At 35.2% G+C, this 15,413-nt stretch overlaps 2 protein-coding genes across 4 annotated transcripts in view; one reads left to right on the forward strand and one right to left on the reverse strand.

Moving 5' to 3' along the window:
- LOC128232069 (coiled-coil domain-containing protein 148-like) overlaps positions 1-12,704 on the reverse strand; it is a 28,082-nt gene extending 15,378 nt beyond the window's left edge. The window contains exons 1-6 of the mRNA XM_052945413.1: positions 12,628-12,704; positions 9,416-9,498; positions 8,423-8,807; positions 4,814-4,992; positions 2,993-3,188; positions 1,465-1,612 (exon numbers count right to left, since the gene is read on the reverse strand). Of these exons, the coding sequence (XP_052801373.1) occupies positions 1,465-1,612; positions 2,993-3,188; positions 4,814-4,992; positions 8,423-8,807; positions 9,416-9,473 (966 nt within the window). The 5' untranslated portion in view covers positions 9,474-9,498; positions 12,628-12,704. The remainder of the gene's footprint in view (positions 1-1,464; positions 1,613-2,992; positions 3,189-4,813; positions 4,993-8,422; positions 8,808-9,415; positions 9,499-12,627) is intronic.
- Positions 8,845-15,413, forward strand: part of LOC128232077 (UPF0415 protein C7orf25 homolog) — a 43,130-nt gene continuing 36,561 nt past the window's right edge. Inside the window, exon 1 of one of the 3 annotated variants that reach the window (XM_052945459.1) lies at positions 8,845-8,861. The gene's annotated coding sequence lies outside the window, so the exon portion shown is untranslated. Of the gene's footprint in view, positions 8,862-12,738; positions 12,797-13,133; positions 13,222-15,413 lie in introns of those variants that run through there. The other 2 variants (XM_052945426.1, XM_052945450.1) reach the window with 2 other exon arrangements.

Here is a 15,413-nt window from a genome sequence, read left to right on the forward strand (position 1 = left end):
GTTTTATTTTTTATTTTAATGCATTTCTTTGTTTAACTCATTTTACTTTCATGATTAAAACAAAAACAAGCATAATGATTAAAATGTGTATGTACAAAAAAAATATCATCAATATTTTGATGCCTTTTAACCAGGGAGTTTGTGGCAATATAGTTATTAATAGAAAACCCCATTTACATAGTTCATTTATTTATTATTTTTTCAATTTAAAATTCTTCATCAAAGTAGCATAAGCTTTAGCATAAGCCAATTTGACATTTAATTAGGCCGGTTTGAGCAAAATTCCACCACTTGAATTTTTTATAATAAAACTTGTAAAAGAAAGCATTCAACAAAGTCATGCTGATAAAAATACAGATAATACAGCATGGATATAGTACGACGACAGATTCCATGTTATGTTAGAAACAAGTTAGTTACATAAACTGGCAAATCATCATCAACACCCTCGAGTTTTTCCTGCACAATTATTACCAAGCTTAAATAAAAATAGATTTTTGTTTTTAACATGAAATCATACATCTTCCCTAATATTATCCATATGTCACAGACAAAAGAAATGTCGAGATTTAGATATAGATTAAAAGCCACCATTTTTGTTATTGTTCAGTTATGTTTTTTATTTGATATATGAATATTTTGTGCAAGGCATTTGGTACAATAATGCAGACTCCTTGTTTATTTAAGAATTTTTTGAATCAGTATAAGCATTATTGTCAGTTTCTTTATAAGCATTTTAAAATTTTATTCAGAATTCAGTATTCCTTCAACAAACTTTAATTGGTTATCGCAGTGGTTAGTGCACTCGCTTCTCACTAAGGCGACCCAAGTTCGATTCCCAGCCTGGGCGCATGTGAGTTTGGTTAGTGGTCACCAAGCTTTGATTATTACATTGAAAATAGGAATTACAATACGCTCCTCTCCAAAATCAAATAGCAGTGTTGGGAATAAGCTTCAGCCAGCAAGCTCTGCACAGGTACATTTGTAATATACTTACTTTTCAGGCTTCCTAAAATACTAGATTTTATATAGCTGCCCTTATTGAATTTTTTTTTAGAAAGCATTGGTATACGAATTCAGGCTTGTTCATTCAAAACCTGTCTAATTTTTATGGCTGTTCATGAAAATACAGAATTTGAGCAAGCCGGGAAAAACATAGTCCCAGCAGTCAACGGAATTAAGACTTTTGGATGAACAAGCCTGAATTCTTACACTATCCCTTGGCATGAGATTTTGAACAAGCCCTGCTATATAAAATTCAGAATTTGAGCAAGCCCGGAAGACATTTTACCAGCGCATGGCTTGTGGGCTTGTTTCAATTTTGACCACTGAATCCCAGTGCAGGGTTTGTAATTATTTTTTACCACTGGTGTTGCTCTAACAGACTGAAACAAGTCATATATATGTACACAGTTGTTTCAAAATAATTGCTTGTAACCCAACACATAAAAACATGTTACTTACAATATCAGCTCGCGTTTTCCCCGGCACCTGTCTTTTGATCCGGTCGATGATTAGCGTCCGTCTGTTTGCGAGGTCATATGTGTACTGGTCGTAGATACAAACAAAGTGGGCGTGGTCATTTTCTTCCCATCCCCCATAGTGACCATGACTGTTGGGTGTACATGAATAAAGTCATTTATTAAATATATGCTTTTTGGTAGATAATATATATTTATCACTGAAATACATGTATAATTGATATTTCACTACGGTTTGAAACTGTTTGGAACAGTGTCAATTTCAACGCCTTCATTTCCAAAATGTTAGGTACGCATTCAAATTGGTGCAGTTTTTCTAAAAAAGCGTAATTCAATGGCTTTTTATTCCAACTTTAGGCATATAATAAAAAGAAAAATTGTTTGGTTCAGTTTAAGATAGCAATATATTTCACCTTGTGAACATGAAAAGTGAATATTTCACTGCGCCACTTGTGAAATATATCTTTTTGTGTTCACTCTGTGAAATATATTACAATCTTACACTGAAACAAACAATTATCCTCTATTCATTGTTGTTGTGCATACATAAACATGATAAATGTATAAAAAATCATATACTGTAAATGAACGTATTGGACCCACTTTATTACCTAGAATCCCCACCATCCCACCCCTCCCAACCCCCCAAAATGCCTGCGTCTTATCTATGGTATTATGCTTCTGACAATTATTTTGAAATCTATTTGAGGGTTCTCAATATTTAGGTTGAACTGTCTCAAACAGTGTAGTAACTGACCAGTAACTTGTTCTTCTGAAAATTGACTTATTTTTTCCAAATTTGGATCAGCCCAATTGCCATTTGAATTGTCCATTTTTTGGCCTTACACCGAAAGCATTAAGATTTGAACAGCTTCAGTAATACATAATTACCTCAGATAAAACTCTATTGCAGAGAATTAAATTATCTGAGGTTTTCTTGAACCTTAATGCTAATTCCTATTTGGGACTAGACACCAGATGGTCCCAAAATCAGCAAATACAGTATTTCCTCAAAACAGGCCTAGAATTATGAATACGAGCTAGTATGAGGCCAATTAAACATAATTTTACATGATTAAAATAATAGTTTACTGCTGTCTCAGCTGAATTTACTTGTTTAAAATAGCGCATACAGGTTTCCGAGTTTATAGTGAGTATATTAAGCATGTGAAGATTCCGTGATTAGAAAAGAAACAAATGCCAACGCTGTTTTTAAATTTACTGGGATTTATGTGGTAGACAAACCCAGTTAATTTCGCATTGCAAGAATTTAAATTCTTTAATTTAATATAATATGTTGTTAAAAAGTTGTTTTGCTATCCCATACCTTGGTTATAATTTGTTTTTTGTTGTAAAATAAATGCCTTTACAAGACTCATTTTCGCAGACAACGTTGAAGATGTCATGTGTCTCCAAAGCCTTACTTAATTTGTTTTTTGTTGTAAAAGTAAATACCTTCACAAGACTCATTTTCGCAGACGACGTCTTATACATGTGACTCCAAAGCCTACCTTAGTGTCCACTCATGGTCTTCCTCTAAATCTGTTAATCTTTCAAGATACTTTTCGTCAATATAGATAAACTCCTTCAGTACGTTGGCCTTAAGGTCCTCATCTGGACATTCAAGGTCAAATGCCTCCTCGGGAATGCCTTGTTCTATGTGTGGACGTCTGTACATGTTCGCACTGCCAAATTCTCCTACTTCACCTGAATGACGCACAGAATTACAAGTATATGATTTCTGCTAAAATTTAGTAAAATTGGTTAAAGATCACTGTAAATCTTTTAGGACCCACCAGTCATTATATATTTGTGCATTTTCAGCTAATTAAATACAAGGTTACAATCTTGTTATCAGTAATTAACATTTTCCATAAATACATTATTTAGTAAGCAGTTTAAGGTTATCACTCAAAATTTATCTTTGTTATATTCAGTAACATTTGTGTATTTGTTGATTTTAAATAAGAGTGTCACTTAAACATTTGAACGGCCATATATGTTTAGCCTATAGTTATCAAATGGCTATTCAGCATAATTTTATTTATAGATTATTTGGTGATCCGGGGCGGTCTCAAGAAAGGATTTTGGTCGAAACTTCAATTATCTTAAATCTGTATAAAAATCATAAATGGCAAAGTATTGATTCATTTTTTTTCCTGAACTTTGTGTACATTTTCAATATTTAGTTAAGTTCAATTCATAGAAAAATGCAGCAAAATAATGAAACTATGGCAAAAACAAATACTCATGTAAATATGAAAAACATTTACTTAGAAGATACTAAAAAAAATCTTTTGAATCCAAACATTTAAAAATCAAAATTAATACTTCATTTCAGATTTGATTATTATACCTGTTAAAGGCGCACAATATAGTTTAAGGCATTTAAAAAAAAAAATCTAATGCATTATCCCGTTTGAGTCATTTGTTTTTAACATTAAAAACAAAAAATCAATCAAGAACATGAAAAACAACAGATAAAAACATTAGCAATATTTTGGCGCTTTTTTAACTGGGGAATTTGTGGTGACATAAATATTGAATAAAAACAACAACACGTCGATAGTGATTCAAAATTACTGCGCTTTATGACGTCAGTACACAACGTTGCACGCACTTTTTGGTGAAATGTACAAAAGTGCATTTTCTACGTCAATTTTTCCACAAGTTCACAATTTTAGGTATGCAAGAAAAAATATCTATCATGTGTTTCCGGTAACGAGGCTTGCCGAGTTACCAGTCACGCAGCGTGCCCGAGGGTCGGATTTTTCGAACCGGACCAGAAAAACATGATTGATATTTTTTCTTGCATACCTAAAATTATGAACTTGTGGGAAAATTGACGTAGAAAATGCACTTTTGTACATTTCACCAAAAAGTGCGTGCAACGTTGTGTACTGACGTCATAAAGCGCAGTAATTTTAAATCACTATCGACGTCAAATAGTTCCTTTAAAAATCGCGCTTTTACGATTATTTATTTTCAATTTTAATTAAATGCCTTGTACACTTATATTTTTAATTCCGCTTTATTGAAATTGCTTAATATACTTTTCATAAACCATACAATAAAAGAAATAAGAAGTGGCGCGTTGTTGCGCGTGACTCATCTTACATGGGGGGTGTAAGATGATTTCTTCCAGCACCAGTCACATAACCAGAAACACACGTTGGATATGCAAGAATATTTTATCTGTACCTAAATCATATGGGTTTTTGTTATTTTGTCATTAAGTCAAAAGAGTTCAACATGAAAATGCATTAAAATTAAAATAAACAACTTTTGGCATCAACCTTTATTGTGCACCTGAGAATGTATTTCTCACTTACCCATCTTCAGCTCATGTTCCAGACATGCTTGTTCATGTTTTAATCTCTCAAGAACCTGGCTCTGTTGGGCTTTGACAGAGTTCACCATGCCACGGATTTCCTGATGTTTCTCCACAGCATCTGGTGCTCCTAGCCTTAGGTCAGCCATGTTTTCCTGCATCCAGTACTGCAGATCCTCTCTGACAATAGCATTTATTTAATTAAGATATATATCAAAGGCTGTATACCAAAATAATTGTGCATGCATCAAATATACCAATGATCACAGCAAAGATAACAAACAGCCTCAGGTCTGAGTTCAGACCGAGACTCAGTAAAGCATTTTTATGAATGAACAAAAAATCATCTTTATTCAATTTCTTTTACAAAGATACATTGTAAATGCAAATATTAGTAAAACATTCAAAAGGTAATATTATTTAGCAACATTTACCATCAATGCTTCGCTGGAAGTAAAGTTATGTAATGAAATGAAGATAAGAAATTTAGGGTCTTGACTCTGAACTCAGACTTGAGATTGTTTGTTAAAACTGTCCCAAAGTTGTCTAGTAGAACAGATGTCTCTTCCAAGACTTTATAGGTGTGAACCTCTCAAGGGGTACCCTCTCATGACCTCTCAATGTACTGGTTTTTACCAAGGAAACAGACTCAAGAGTATTTCATACCAGCTTCCAGCTGTTTTTTAAATTGAACTAAAATAAACTGGTTTACAGTAAACTAAATTTCCCTTCATATTTAAGTTTCTTATGGTGTTCATCACATCTGGTTAAATCTTGTAGCAGATGTGTTTTCTTGAGTTTAGGAGCAATATTCATAAAGCATCTTAGTAAAAAATTCCTAATTTTTGACAATGATAATTTTAAATATGCTCTTCATTTCATCAAATTTATTCATATGAATAAATAATTTGGACACCTTTTTGTTTATTGTCATATCATTGCTATAAAAACAGTGTTAGTTTTTTCAAAATTCATCTAAGAACTTAGGGGCCCAATTTTAATGAAACCCTATGAAAGGTCTCATGATAAACATTTTTTTTACATTATCCACTGGTCGTAATATGTTAACCCTAATAGTATATGAAATATATAACCATTTTTCAATTTTTAGTAACAGTGACCTTGACCTTGGCCCTAGAGGCCCCATATGCAACCCCATGAGAGGTCTCTATAAACTCTTCCTGCAATGTGTCAACCCAAACTGTTTTTCAATATCAATCATTTTTCTATTATTAGTAACAGTGATCTTGACCGTGACCCTAGGGTCTCCAATCACAATTCCATGAAAGGTATCCATAAACTCTTCCTCAATACCAAGTTTGGCTGCAATATGTCAATCCAAACTGTTATTCAATATCAACCATTTTTATATTATAAATAACAATAATCTTGACCTTGACCTTAAGGGCTCCAATTGCAATCCCATGAAAGGTCTCCATAAACTCTTTCTATATATACCAAGTTTCACTATTATTATGTCAAACCTAACTAATAATTATTTTCCATACCCCCACCTTCTCTGATTTCTATCAAGGTCAGATTAAGGTTTTTTGTCATATAGATTTACTCATGCCATCTCAACTACAGATAACAAGACCTTTACATACTCATTTAAGTTTCGTACCATCTTTGTGAAGTACGAGCAAACAGTCCAATATTCAGTCTGCTTCTCAGAAAATGGGAAAATTAAGTTTTAATGAACTGAACAACATTGATTAAACAGCTATTATCCTTCAACTGTAATAATTCTTCGTTTAATGACCAATTTACTTGTGTGTATTTCCAGTTTAACACATTAATCAACATTACTGAGCAATAAAAAAAAAGCAAATTAAAAAATACGGTAACATTCTGCATCAAACGTCAATGTAAAAAGTTTGGACGTCAATACAAATTGCAGTTTTAAGAATTCCAATATTGAGATGTGAAATACAGTCAAACAATTTCAGAGCCTTATCATATATTTTAAAGCCAGCAAAATTGGTATTCTTTGAAAAAACAGATATATATTTTTTTATAAACAAATGCACCAGAATCTTTAATCTATTTGAACAGAATCTGAGATATTCGATCTTACATCAAGCAGGTTTTTTCTAAGATGGATCCTAGTTGGGCCCTAGTCCTCTAATTTTGGCCGAAAACCAACAATCACTCACTTAAAATAATACTGGAAAAACTTTCAATTTAGACATTAGAATGCAGATAGGCTATTACTTTTACCTCAGCCCTGTCTGTGTATTTAGTGGGAAAAGGGGCATTATATATACTCAACAATTTTTGAAGACACAGCTATGGGCCTTACTATAATTGTGTGCAATGTCAGCAACATTGGTTTCAAATTTCATATGAATCTGAAATCAATGCAAAACCACCAACAATGCAAATGGCAATGCCACACCAACAATAACGATGATAATGCTGATGCAATGCCACCAACAAAGATGACAATGATGATGGCAATGCAATGCCACCAATTACAAAGACAATGCTGATGACAATGCCATGCCACCAACAACGATGACAATGCCAATGGCAATGCAACACCACCAATAACAAAGACAATGCTGATGACAATGCCACGCCAACAATAACAAAGACAATGCTGATTGCAATGCCACATCACCAATAACAATGACAATGCTGATTGCCACGCCACCAACAATGATGACAATGCCAATGCTACGCCACCAACAACCATGACAATGCCAATGCTACGCCACCAACAACGATGACAATGACGTTAACAATGATAATAGCTATGCGACGCCACCAACAATGAATACAATGCCGATGGCAATGCCAAACCACCAATAATGAAGACAATGCTGATGGCAATGCTAATGCCACCAATAAAGAAGACAAGGCCATAATGGCAAAGCTATGCCACCATCAAAGAAGAGATTGATGATGGCAATGCCACAACCCAACAATGACGACAATGATGATGGCAATGCCACCAACAATGACGACAATGTTGATGGCAATGTCACCAACAACGAAGACAATGATGATGGCAATGTCACGCCACCAACAATGATGACAATGATGATGGCAATGCCCGTACACCACCAACAATGATGACAATGGTGATGGCAATGCCCGTACGCCACCAACAATGATGACAATGATGATGGCAATGCCCGTACGCCACCAACAATGATGACAATGGTGATGGCAATGCCCGTATGCCACCAACAATGATGACAATGATGATGGCAAAGCTATGCCACCAACAATGATGACAATGATGATGGCAATGTCATGCCACCAACAACGAAGACAATGATGATGGCAATGTCATGCCACCAACAATGATGACAATGATGATGGCAATGCCACGCCACCAACAACGAAGACAATGATGATGGCAATGTCACGCCACCAACAAAGAAGAGAATGCTTATTGCAATGCAACTCCAGGAACAACAATTTTCTCAAAAACAACAATAGAAAAGCTACATATAGTTATGAAGTGTGCACAAAAAATGTCATTGGTGGTGTCAAATAGCATCAATTCAAATAAACATTCAGAGAGGAAAACACGTTTACTATTAGTCAGGACTTCTCTTAAATGAAGTAAAACACTTCTATAACAACCAGCATCATTTACCTCAGGTTCCATACAGGTTCCGTTGTGGCTTTCTTAAACTGATTGAAGTCAGTTTCCAGACTATTCTGATAATCTTCAAATTCCTGATAAATATGTGCGCATATCCCTGTATCAGAATTCCCTCTATTGTGTTGCTCGATATCTGACTGTATTCTTTTTCTCATGCTATTCAACCGTATAAACTCTTTTTGCCATACCAGCTTGTGCTGTTTGAGCAAATGGTTCTCTTTGTTCTGTTTCGAAAGATGTTCAAATTTTTTCACTTTAAGTAAAGTTTTGTGAGCGGAGAACTTTTTCTCCGCAGCGATATTTCTTAGCTTTTCGTAGTCAACTGGCTTAATTTTGTTACTTCGAACCCCATCTATAGCTCTGTGGGCTAATCGATCTGTAAAGCAAAATTTCAAAAAAATATAAGATATGGAAATAGTTAATAATCAAGGTTAGTGTTCAAAAATACTTTTTGTCCAATGAGATGGCAGTATATTTTTTTAAAATGTCATATATTTATTTCGGTGAAACAATTTAATCAATAGATAAATACAACTTTAACCTGGTATTAGTCAACTGTTTTAAACAGTTTCATTGTTTGGTGCACATGCACATGCACAAAGGTAGATCAAGAACCATGGTTTGCAGTTTACTACACAACTGGTTGTGGGTGTGTAAAAGTACTTGAATATGTATTGATCAACCATTGAATTAAATTCTGTGTTGCATGTTGAAGTGAAGTTTGCAATGCCAAATCTATGGTCAATCTGACATTGCTGATAGTCGGTGGGTGTAGATAATTTTGTAAACAAAAAATAATCTAGAACTCTAAAATTGTTAAAGATCATAGTATGTATATACAAAAATAAAAGAATCTACGTACAGTCTGTGAATTTTACCATTACTAGCCTAAGGTATCATATTAGAGAACAACATTGAAACAAAATAGTTGCTCTTAATCAAACAGAAATCATAGACATGCAATAAAGTCAGCTTTTTTCTTACCTATTTCATCTGATGTATATGTCAAAACAAAGGGACGAGAACCTTGCGCCCCATTCATGATCGCTGGCAAAATGATTGTGGTTCTGAAAATTAAATGTGAATTTATAGATTGACTAAATCACTCAATTAATGATTGTCTAAAACCTGGGACGCCATACCATTTACTTTAATTTTATGTTATATAAAAACATTCATATACCGGGTATAAACCTTAAAAACTTCGATGTGTCTTATAAACTTAACCCATTCACATGTTTCCTGTATGGTGTTAGTCAGTTAAGAACATTAACAAGAGCTGTCACAGTATGTGACGAATGCCCCCGAATGTGACATTGACCTACGAACAAGGTCAGTACATGAAAAGTTTATCTTGCCTTTACGTGTCAAATACATATGGCAAGTTATTTTAAATTGCCTCTGAACATAAAAAAATACCACCCATACTTGACAACCTACACTGTTATGTCCTTATATTCAGAATTCCCTTGTGAATAAACACTTAGTGTATCTTTCACCTTAGAGGTAGGGACATGGGTCTTGCACACGACACGTTGTCTTCGTATGTGGAACACATGTAGCAAGTGATTTTAAAATCTGTCCATACAAGGGAAAGTAACAGCCCTGACACGACAACCTATACTCTATGTCCTTATATGCAGCACTCCATTGTGAATAAACACTAAGTGTGACCTTGACCTTTGAGGTAGGGACACGGGTCTTGCACGCGACACGTCGTCTTGGTATGTGGAACACATGTGGCAAGTTATTTTAAAATCTGTCCATACAAGGGAAAGTTACAGCCCGGACACGACAACCTATACTCTATGTCCTTATATGCAGCACTCCATTGTGAATAAACACTATGTGTGACCTTGACCTTTGAGGCAGGGACACGGGTCTTGCACGCGACACGTCGTCTTGGTATGTGGAACACATGTGGCAAGTTATTTTAAAATCTGTCCATACAAGAGAAAGTTACAGCCCGGACACGACAACCTATACTCTATGTCATTATATGCAGCACTCCATTGTGAATAAACACTAAGTGTGACCTTGACCTTTGAGGTAGGGACATGGGTCTTGCACCCGACACGTCGTCTTGGTATGTGGAACGCATGTGGCAAGTTATTTTAAAATCTGTCCATACAAGGGAAAGTTACAGCCCGGACATGACAACCTATACTCTATGTCCTTATATGCAGCACTCCATTGAAAATAAACTCTAAGTGTGACCTTGACCTTTGAGGTAGGGACACGGGTTTTGCACGCGACACGTCGTCTTGGTATGTGGAACACATGTGGCAAGTTATTTTAAAATCTGTCCATACAAGGGAAAGTTGCAGCCCGGACACGACAACCTGTACTCTATGTCCTTATATGCAGCACTCCATTGTGAATAAACACTAAGTGTGACCTTGACCTTTGAGGTAGGGACACGGGTCTTGCACGCGACACGTCGTCTTGGTATGTGGTACACATGTGACAAGTTATTTTAAAATCTGTCCATACAAGAGAAAGTTACAGCCCGGACACGACAACCTATACTCTATGTCCTTATATGCAGCACTCCATTGTGAATAAACACTAAGTGTGACCTTGACCTTTGAGGTAGGGACACGGGTCTTGCACACCACACGTCGTCTTGGTATGTGGAACACATGTGGCAGGTTGTTTTAAAAACTGTCCATACAAGGGAAAGTTACAGAGCCGGCCGGCTGGCCGGCCGGCCGGCCGGACGGACAGACGGACGGTGCGATTTTAATATGCCCACCTTCGGGGGCATAAAAAGTATATAAAATAGTTCATAATTCAAATTTTACAAGTAGGAGAATGCACAAGTTTTAGGAATAACCATGAAAGAACACCTGGATTTAAGAAAAACACTTAGTCAATTGGAGGAAAATTTTGATATATTTATATTTGTCTTAATATAAATTCATCAAATCAAATTCTTGAATCTTTTATGCATGGAGTGTAAATAACTCAAAGTTATTTTCATGATTCTATGAATCATTGTAAGAGAGAGAGAGAAAGCTAAACCGTTGTGAGAGGTTGCGATATAAAAACTCCTAAAAACACTCCAGGTGCTATTATTTAGACTAAGGGACAAGTTGGTGCAGCAGCATAACCAATTAAATTTCTTGGTTGTACAACCGGAATTCTTTCCAGCATTTTTCCTGTAATGTTTTTATACATGTATGTATTGAAATTATGGCATGAATACAGATAAAATCTGTCACGTGTTCCCGTTCCGGATAGAAAAATCCAACCCGAGAGCACCTGCGTTGCCTTGTACCGGCTACGCAGCGTGCCCAAGGGTTGGATTTTTTTTAGGAATGGACACACATGACAGGTTTTTTTTCTAGCATACCTTAGATTACATTTTTTTTATAAAGAAAATACATAAGAAAGAGCCATTTTGTACATTTCACCAAAAAGCGCGAGCTATGATGTTTACTGACGTCATTATGGGCAGTAATTTGTATCCACTGCATATGTCAATAAGTTCCTTCGATATCACGTCTTTTAAGGGTTATTTTCTTTTGTTTTGAAGGAATATTTTTGTAAAGTTAATGTTAACGGAACTCACCTATTGAAATCTCATAACTATGGTTACAATAAGTGTTTAATAAATGAAATTGAAAGTATTACGTCACAGCGCGTGACTCATCTGGCATGGGGGATGCCTATATTGTGTGCTAGAAATTTTAATCCACAACGTGACATGGGTATTGGATCGAGCCTTTAGAAATCGGGAATTATACATTAAAAAAGTTTCCTGAATGTATCTTATTATGTCTACATCAAAACCCTTCATCGTTTATTTATTGTTTCAGCCATTCAACAAATATAGAAATAACTTAGTCCATATAAACCGCCGTTTTAGACGATTTATTTTTGACGCCTCTTGAGAAACATAATGAATGTCCAAACAATAAAAAAGCTCCCTTTTAACATGCATTTTTGTGCTAAGAAACAACTGTTCACAAGACCCTTTAAGTTTATATATGATACATGGAAATTCAGTTATTTATTATTTCAAAGGGGATTCCGGTAATTACGGTGATTCCAGTAATTCTATGGACCTCTTTAAATAAATACCAAATAATATTACTGGGTCATCAAGCAATAACAACCTGTTACAATTTAGTAGATCTGATACCTTAAGTTGCAGACCGATTGAAAAATGCTCTAAATAAATAAATACTGACCTAACAAAAACCAGTATTAACGATTAATAAAAGTCTTAGGATTGTTTACATTGGTGATCCGCCATATTGAATACTTGACTTCCGGTATTGAATCAGAGTCACAAAGCGCTCTGGAAAAGCGTCTGAATGATTGCAAGATTGATGATGTTGCAATAAATCAAATTTAAAGGTAATTTTTCTCAATATTCGGAAGAGTCTGGTGAATACAGCATAACAGTTCTATTCAAAATTGTTTATATATTTATTTTGAATGCTAAAAATGTACTGCCATTGACTGACAACTGTCCAGTTTAAATCAAATCAAATTTTATTTTCAGTGGTATGACATAACAGAGAAACATTAGCTATGAATAGCTATTGATCGACTACAGTCCAGTCAATGAATTTTTTTAAACCGTTGACATCGTTGATACAGATCACAGACGCATTTCTTAACATTTTGTCATTCTAATGTTCCCGTTGTACTATAAATCTGCCAAAACAAAAATTGTTTAACAGTTACCGTCTCCGTGGCCTACTGGTTAAGCCGTCCGCCTACGAAGCAGAAGATCTTGGGTTTGATCCCTGGCCGAGTCATGCTGAAAGACTTTAAAAGTTGGTACAAGTAGCTCGCTTGCCTGGCGCTCGGCATTTAAAGGGTTTAGTCTAAAATATTAATAGATGTGATACGGGATTTTTCCAATCCCTAACGTCTAAAAGGGTAAAAACGGGGTGTTCGAAAAATATTGAAATTGTATTAAGTGAAGTATTTTATGGTTAAAATGGATAATAAAGGTTTATATTCATATTTTACCATAAAGGTGCAAAGCTAATTTGCACAAAACAAGCATTATTTACCTAAATTCCAATAAAACGAAAGTTGACTGACACAGACAACAATTATGCCTAGCAGAACATCTTGACCCAATTGTAATAACTTGGCCACCTCCGACAAGCTCAGAGACTTCTATAGACCTCGTAAATACAATCGAAACAACTCGGCCATGGGTGAAATGTTTCGATTGTTGTAAAATTGTAAACCGCAGCTTTGCAGGTGCCCTTCATGTAAATATATTGTTATGTTTTGACAGAATGAAATGAAGAAAAACCTGTCAAACTCATAATTATTCCTTGGATATTTATTTTTTGTGTACGGAACTAGTATAAAATAACATTACCTGGTAACATTTCTTGTTTTATTGATATTTTATAGACTCAGTATGCTTTAACCCAAAATTCCGATCAGAATAACTACCCACTTTTCGTACAAGGATTTGCCATATTAAAAATCGTAAAAAAAAATCTGTCAACGTACAATTATTTGGACTATTAAAGGGTAGTGCTTGGAAAAGTGGTGTACACAGTACTGGTATAACCCAGAAGAGTTGTATTCCGTGTATCAGTGCTTTACACCGAGCACGTAAAAGAACCAAGGGGTCTTTTGGAAAAAAAAGCTAGGGTATTGCAACCGGACTTCCTTGTATCCCACAACTGTCTCTTCCGCGTGCTGTCCTTTCAGCAAAAACAAAGGACCCTGTTGGAGATAACTGCTTGCACTTTCACTGGCTATCCTTGACCGCAAGGTCTGAAGAAAGTCAAATACATAATACATACATAAATACGCTGGGTGCCCCATCCCTAAATCATCTAGTGGCTCAGATTAAAAGACCCTAGACTTTTTTCTGCATTTTAAGCGCATTTTTTTTCAGCATTTTAAGTGCATTTTGGTAATGAAGCGTATTTTTTCGTATTGTTTATATTGATCAATCAAGGCTGTATTTGGGTTCAGATCTGGGCTGTAATGTTTGCCATTATGGGCTGTATGGTCTATCATATTGGGCTATAAATCTTTTTCTTTTGTCCTTCAATATTGACCATCTCCTTTTTAAAACTGGACCATAATATTATTGTATTGCAATTTGGGCTGCATTGTGTGTCAGTATGTGACATATCAGCGTATACCCTGTGTTTTCTAGAACTCATCAAGCAAGTCAGATAAGCATTGTAGGTGAGTTTTATATTACCAACTAAAATGTATCTTGTAGTGACAAAACTGATGCGTAGCAAGTAAAGTGATTTCAGATTTTATTTTCATGTTTTCTTCTAAACCTTTTTCGCTTGAAATAGTTGACAGATATAAAACTACGGGCTGTGGAAATTGTTTCTCCGATGTCTTTAGTCTGTGCAGGTAGGGTAACTTGTCTCTCAATGGCCTCTTTGTGACAATCGGCCTGTTCATGTTTTCAGAACTTTTTCGTTGTGTCTCTCCAATTGGTGAAGCTGGTGCTGATGAACCCGCCCTCAACTTTTGTTTTGCCAATCTTGCCGCCTTTCATCGCCGTCATACATGTAAAGCAGAAGGCACAATCTATAGCCAGAAAGCATAAAAATAACATTATGAGCAACAGCGGCATATTCATTATTGTGCAATCATAAAAACACCAGTAATGTTTTACTTTTAAGTATTCAGATTCGCTCAGTCTCACAATGTATGTTAATTAGCAAATAAGCGCAGTTTGCCGCTTCATAGTGAAGCCATGAGTGACTTTGGAGATGAATGCTCTGTGTTCAGTTTTTTTAGTGCTAAAAGACCTCTTTTGAAATGATTTTTTTTGGCTGATTTTGAACTTCCATTTTAAAGTCAAATTTTAATGTGATTACATATTGCTGGCTATTTAATGACATTTCTGAATTCTGATATAATGAATCAATACAATTTTCACAATAAGGTTGAATTTTTGAAACATTAAAAATGATACAAGTAATTATTGTCTTATTGCCTCTTTTTCTTCCACTTACCTATTGTA

The sequence above is a fragment of the Mya arenaria genome, chromosome 1 (genome assembly GCF_026914265.1).
Source record: "Mya arenaria isolate MELC-2E11 chromosome 1, ASM2691426v1".
In the NCBI taxonomy this organism is placed as follows: domain Eukaryota; kingdom Metazoa; phylum Mollusca; class Bivalvia; order Myida; family Myidae; genus Mya; species Mya arenaria.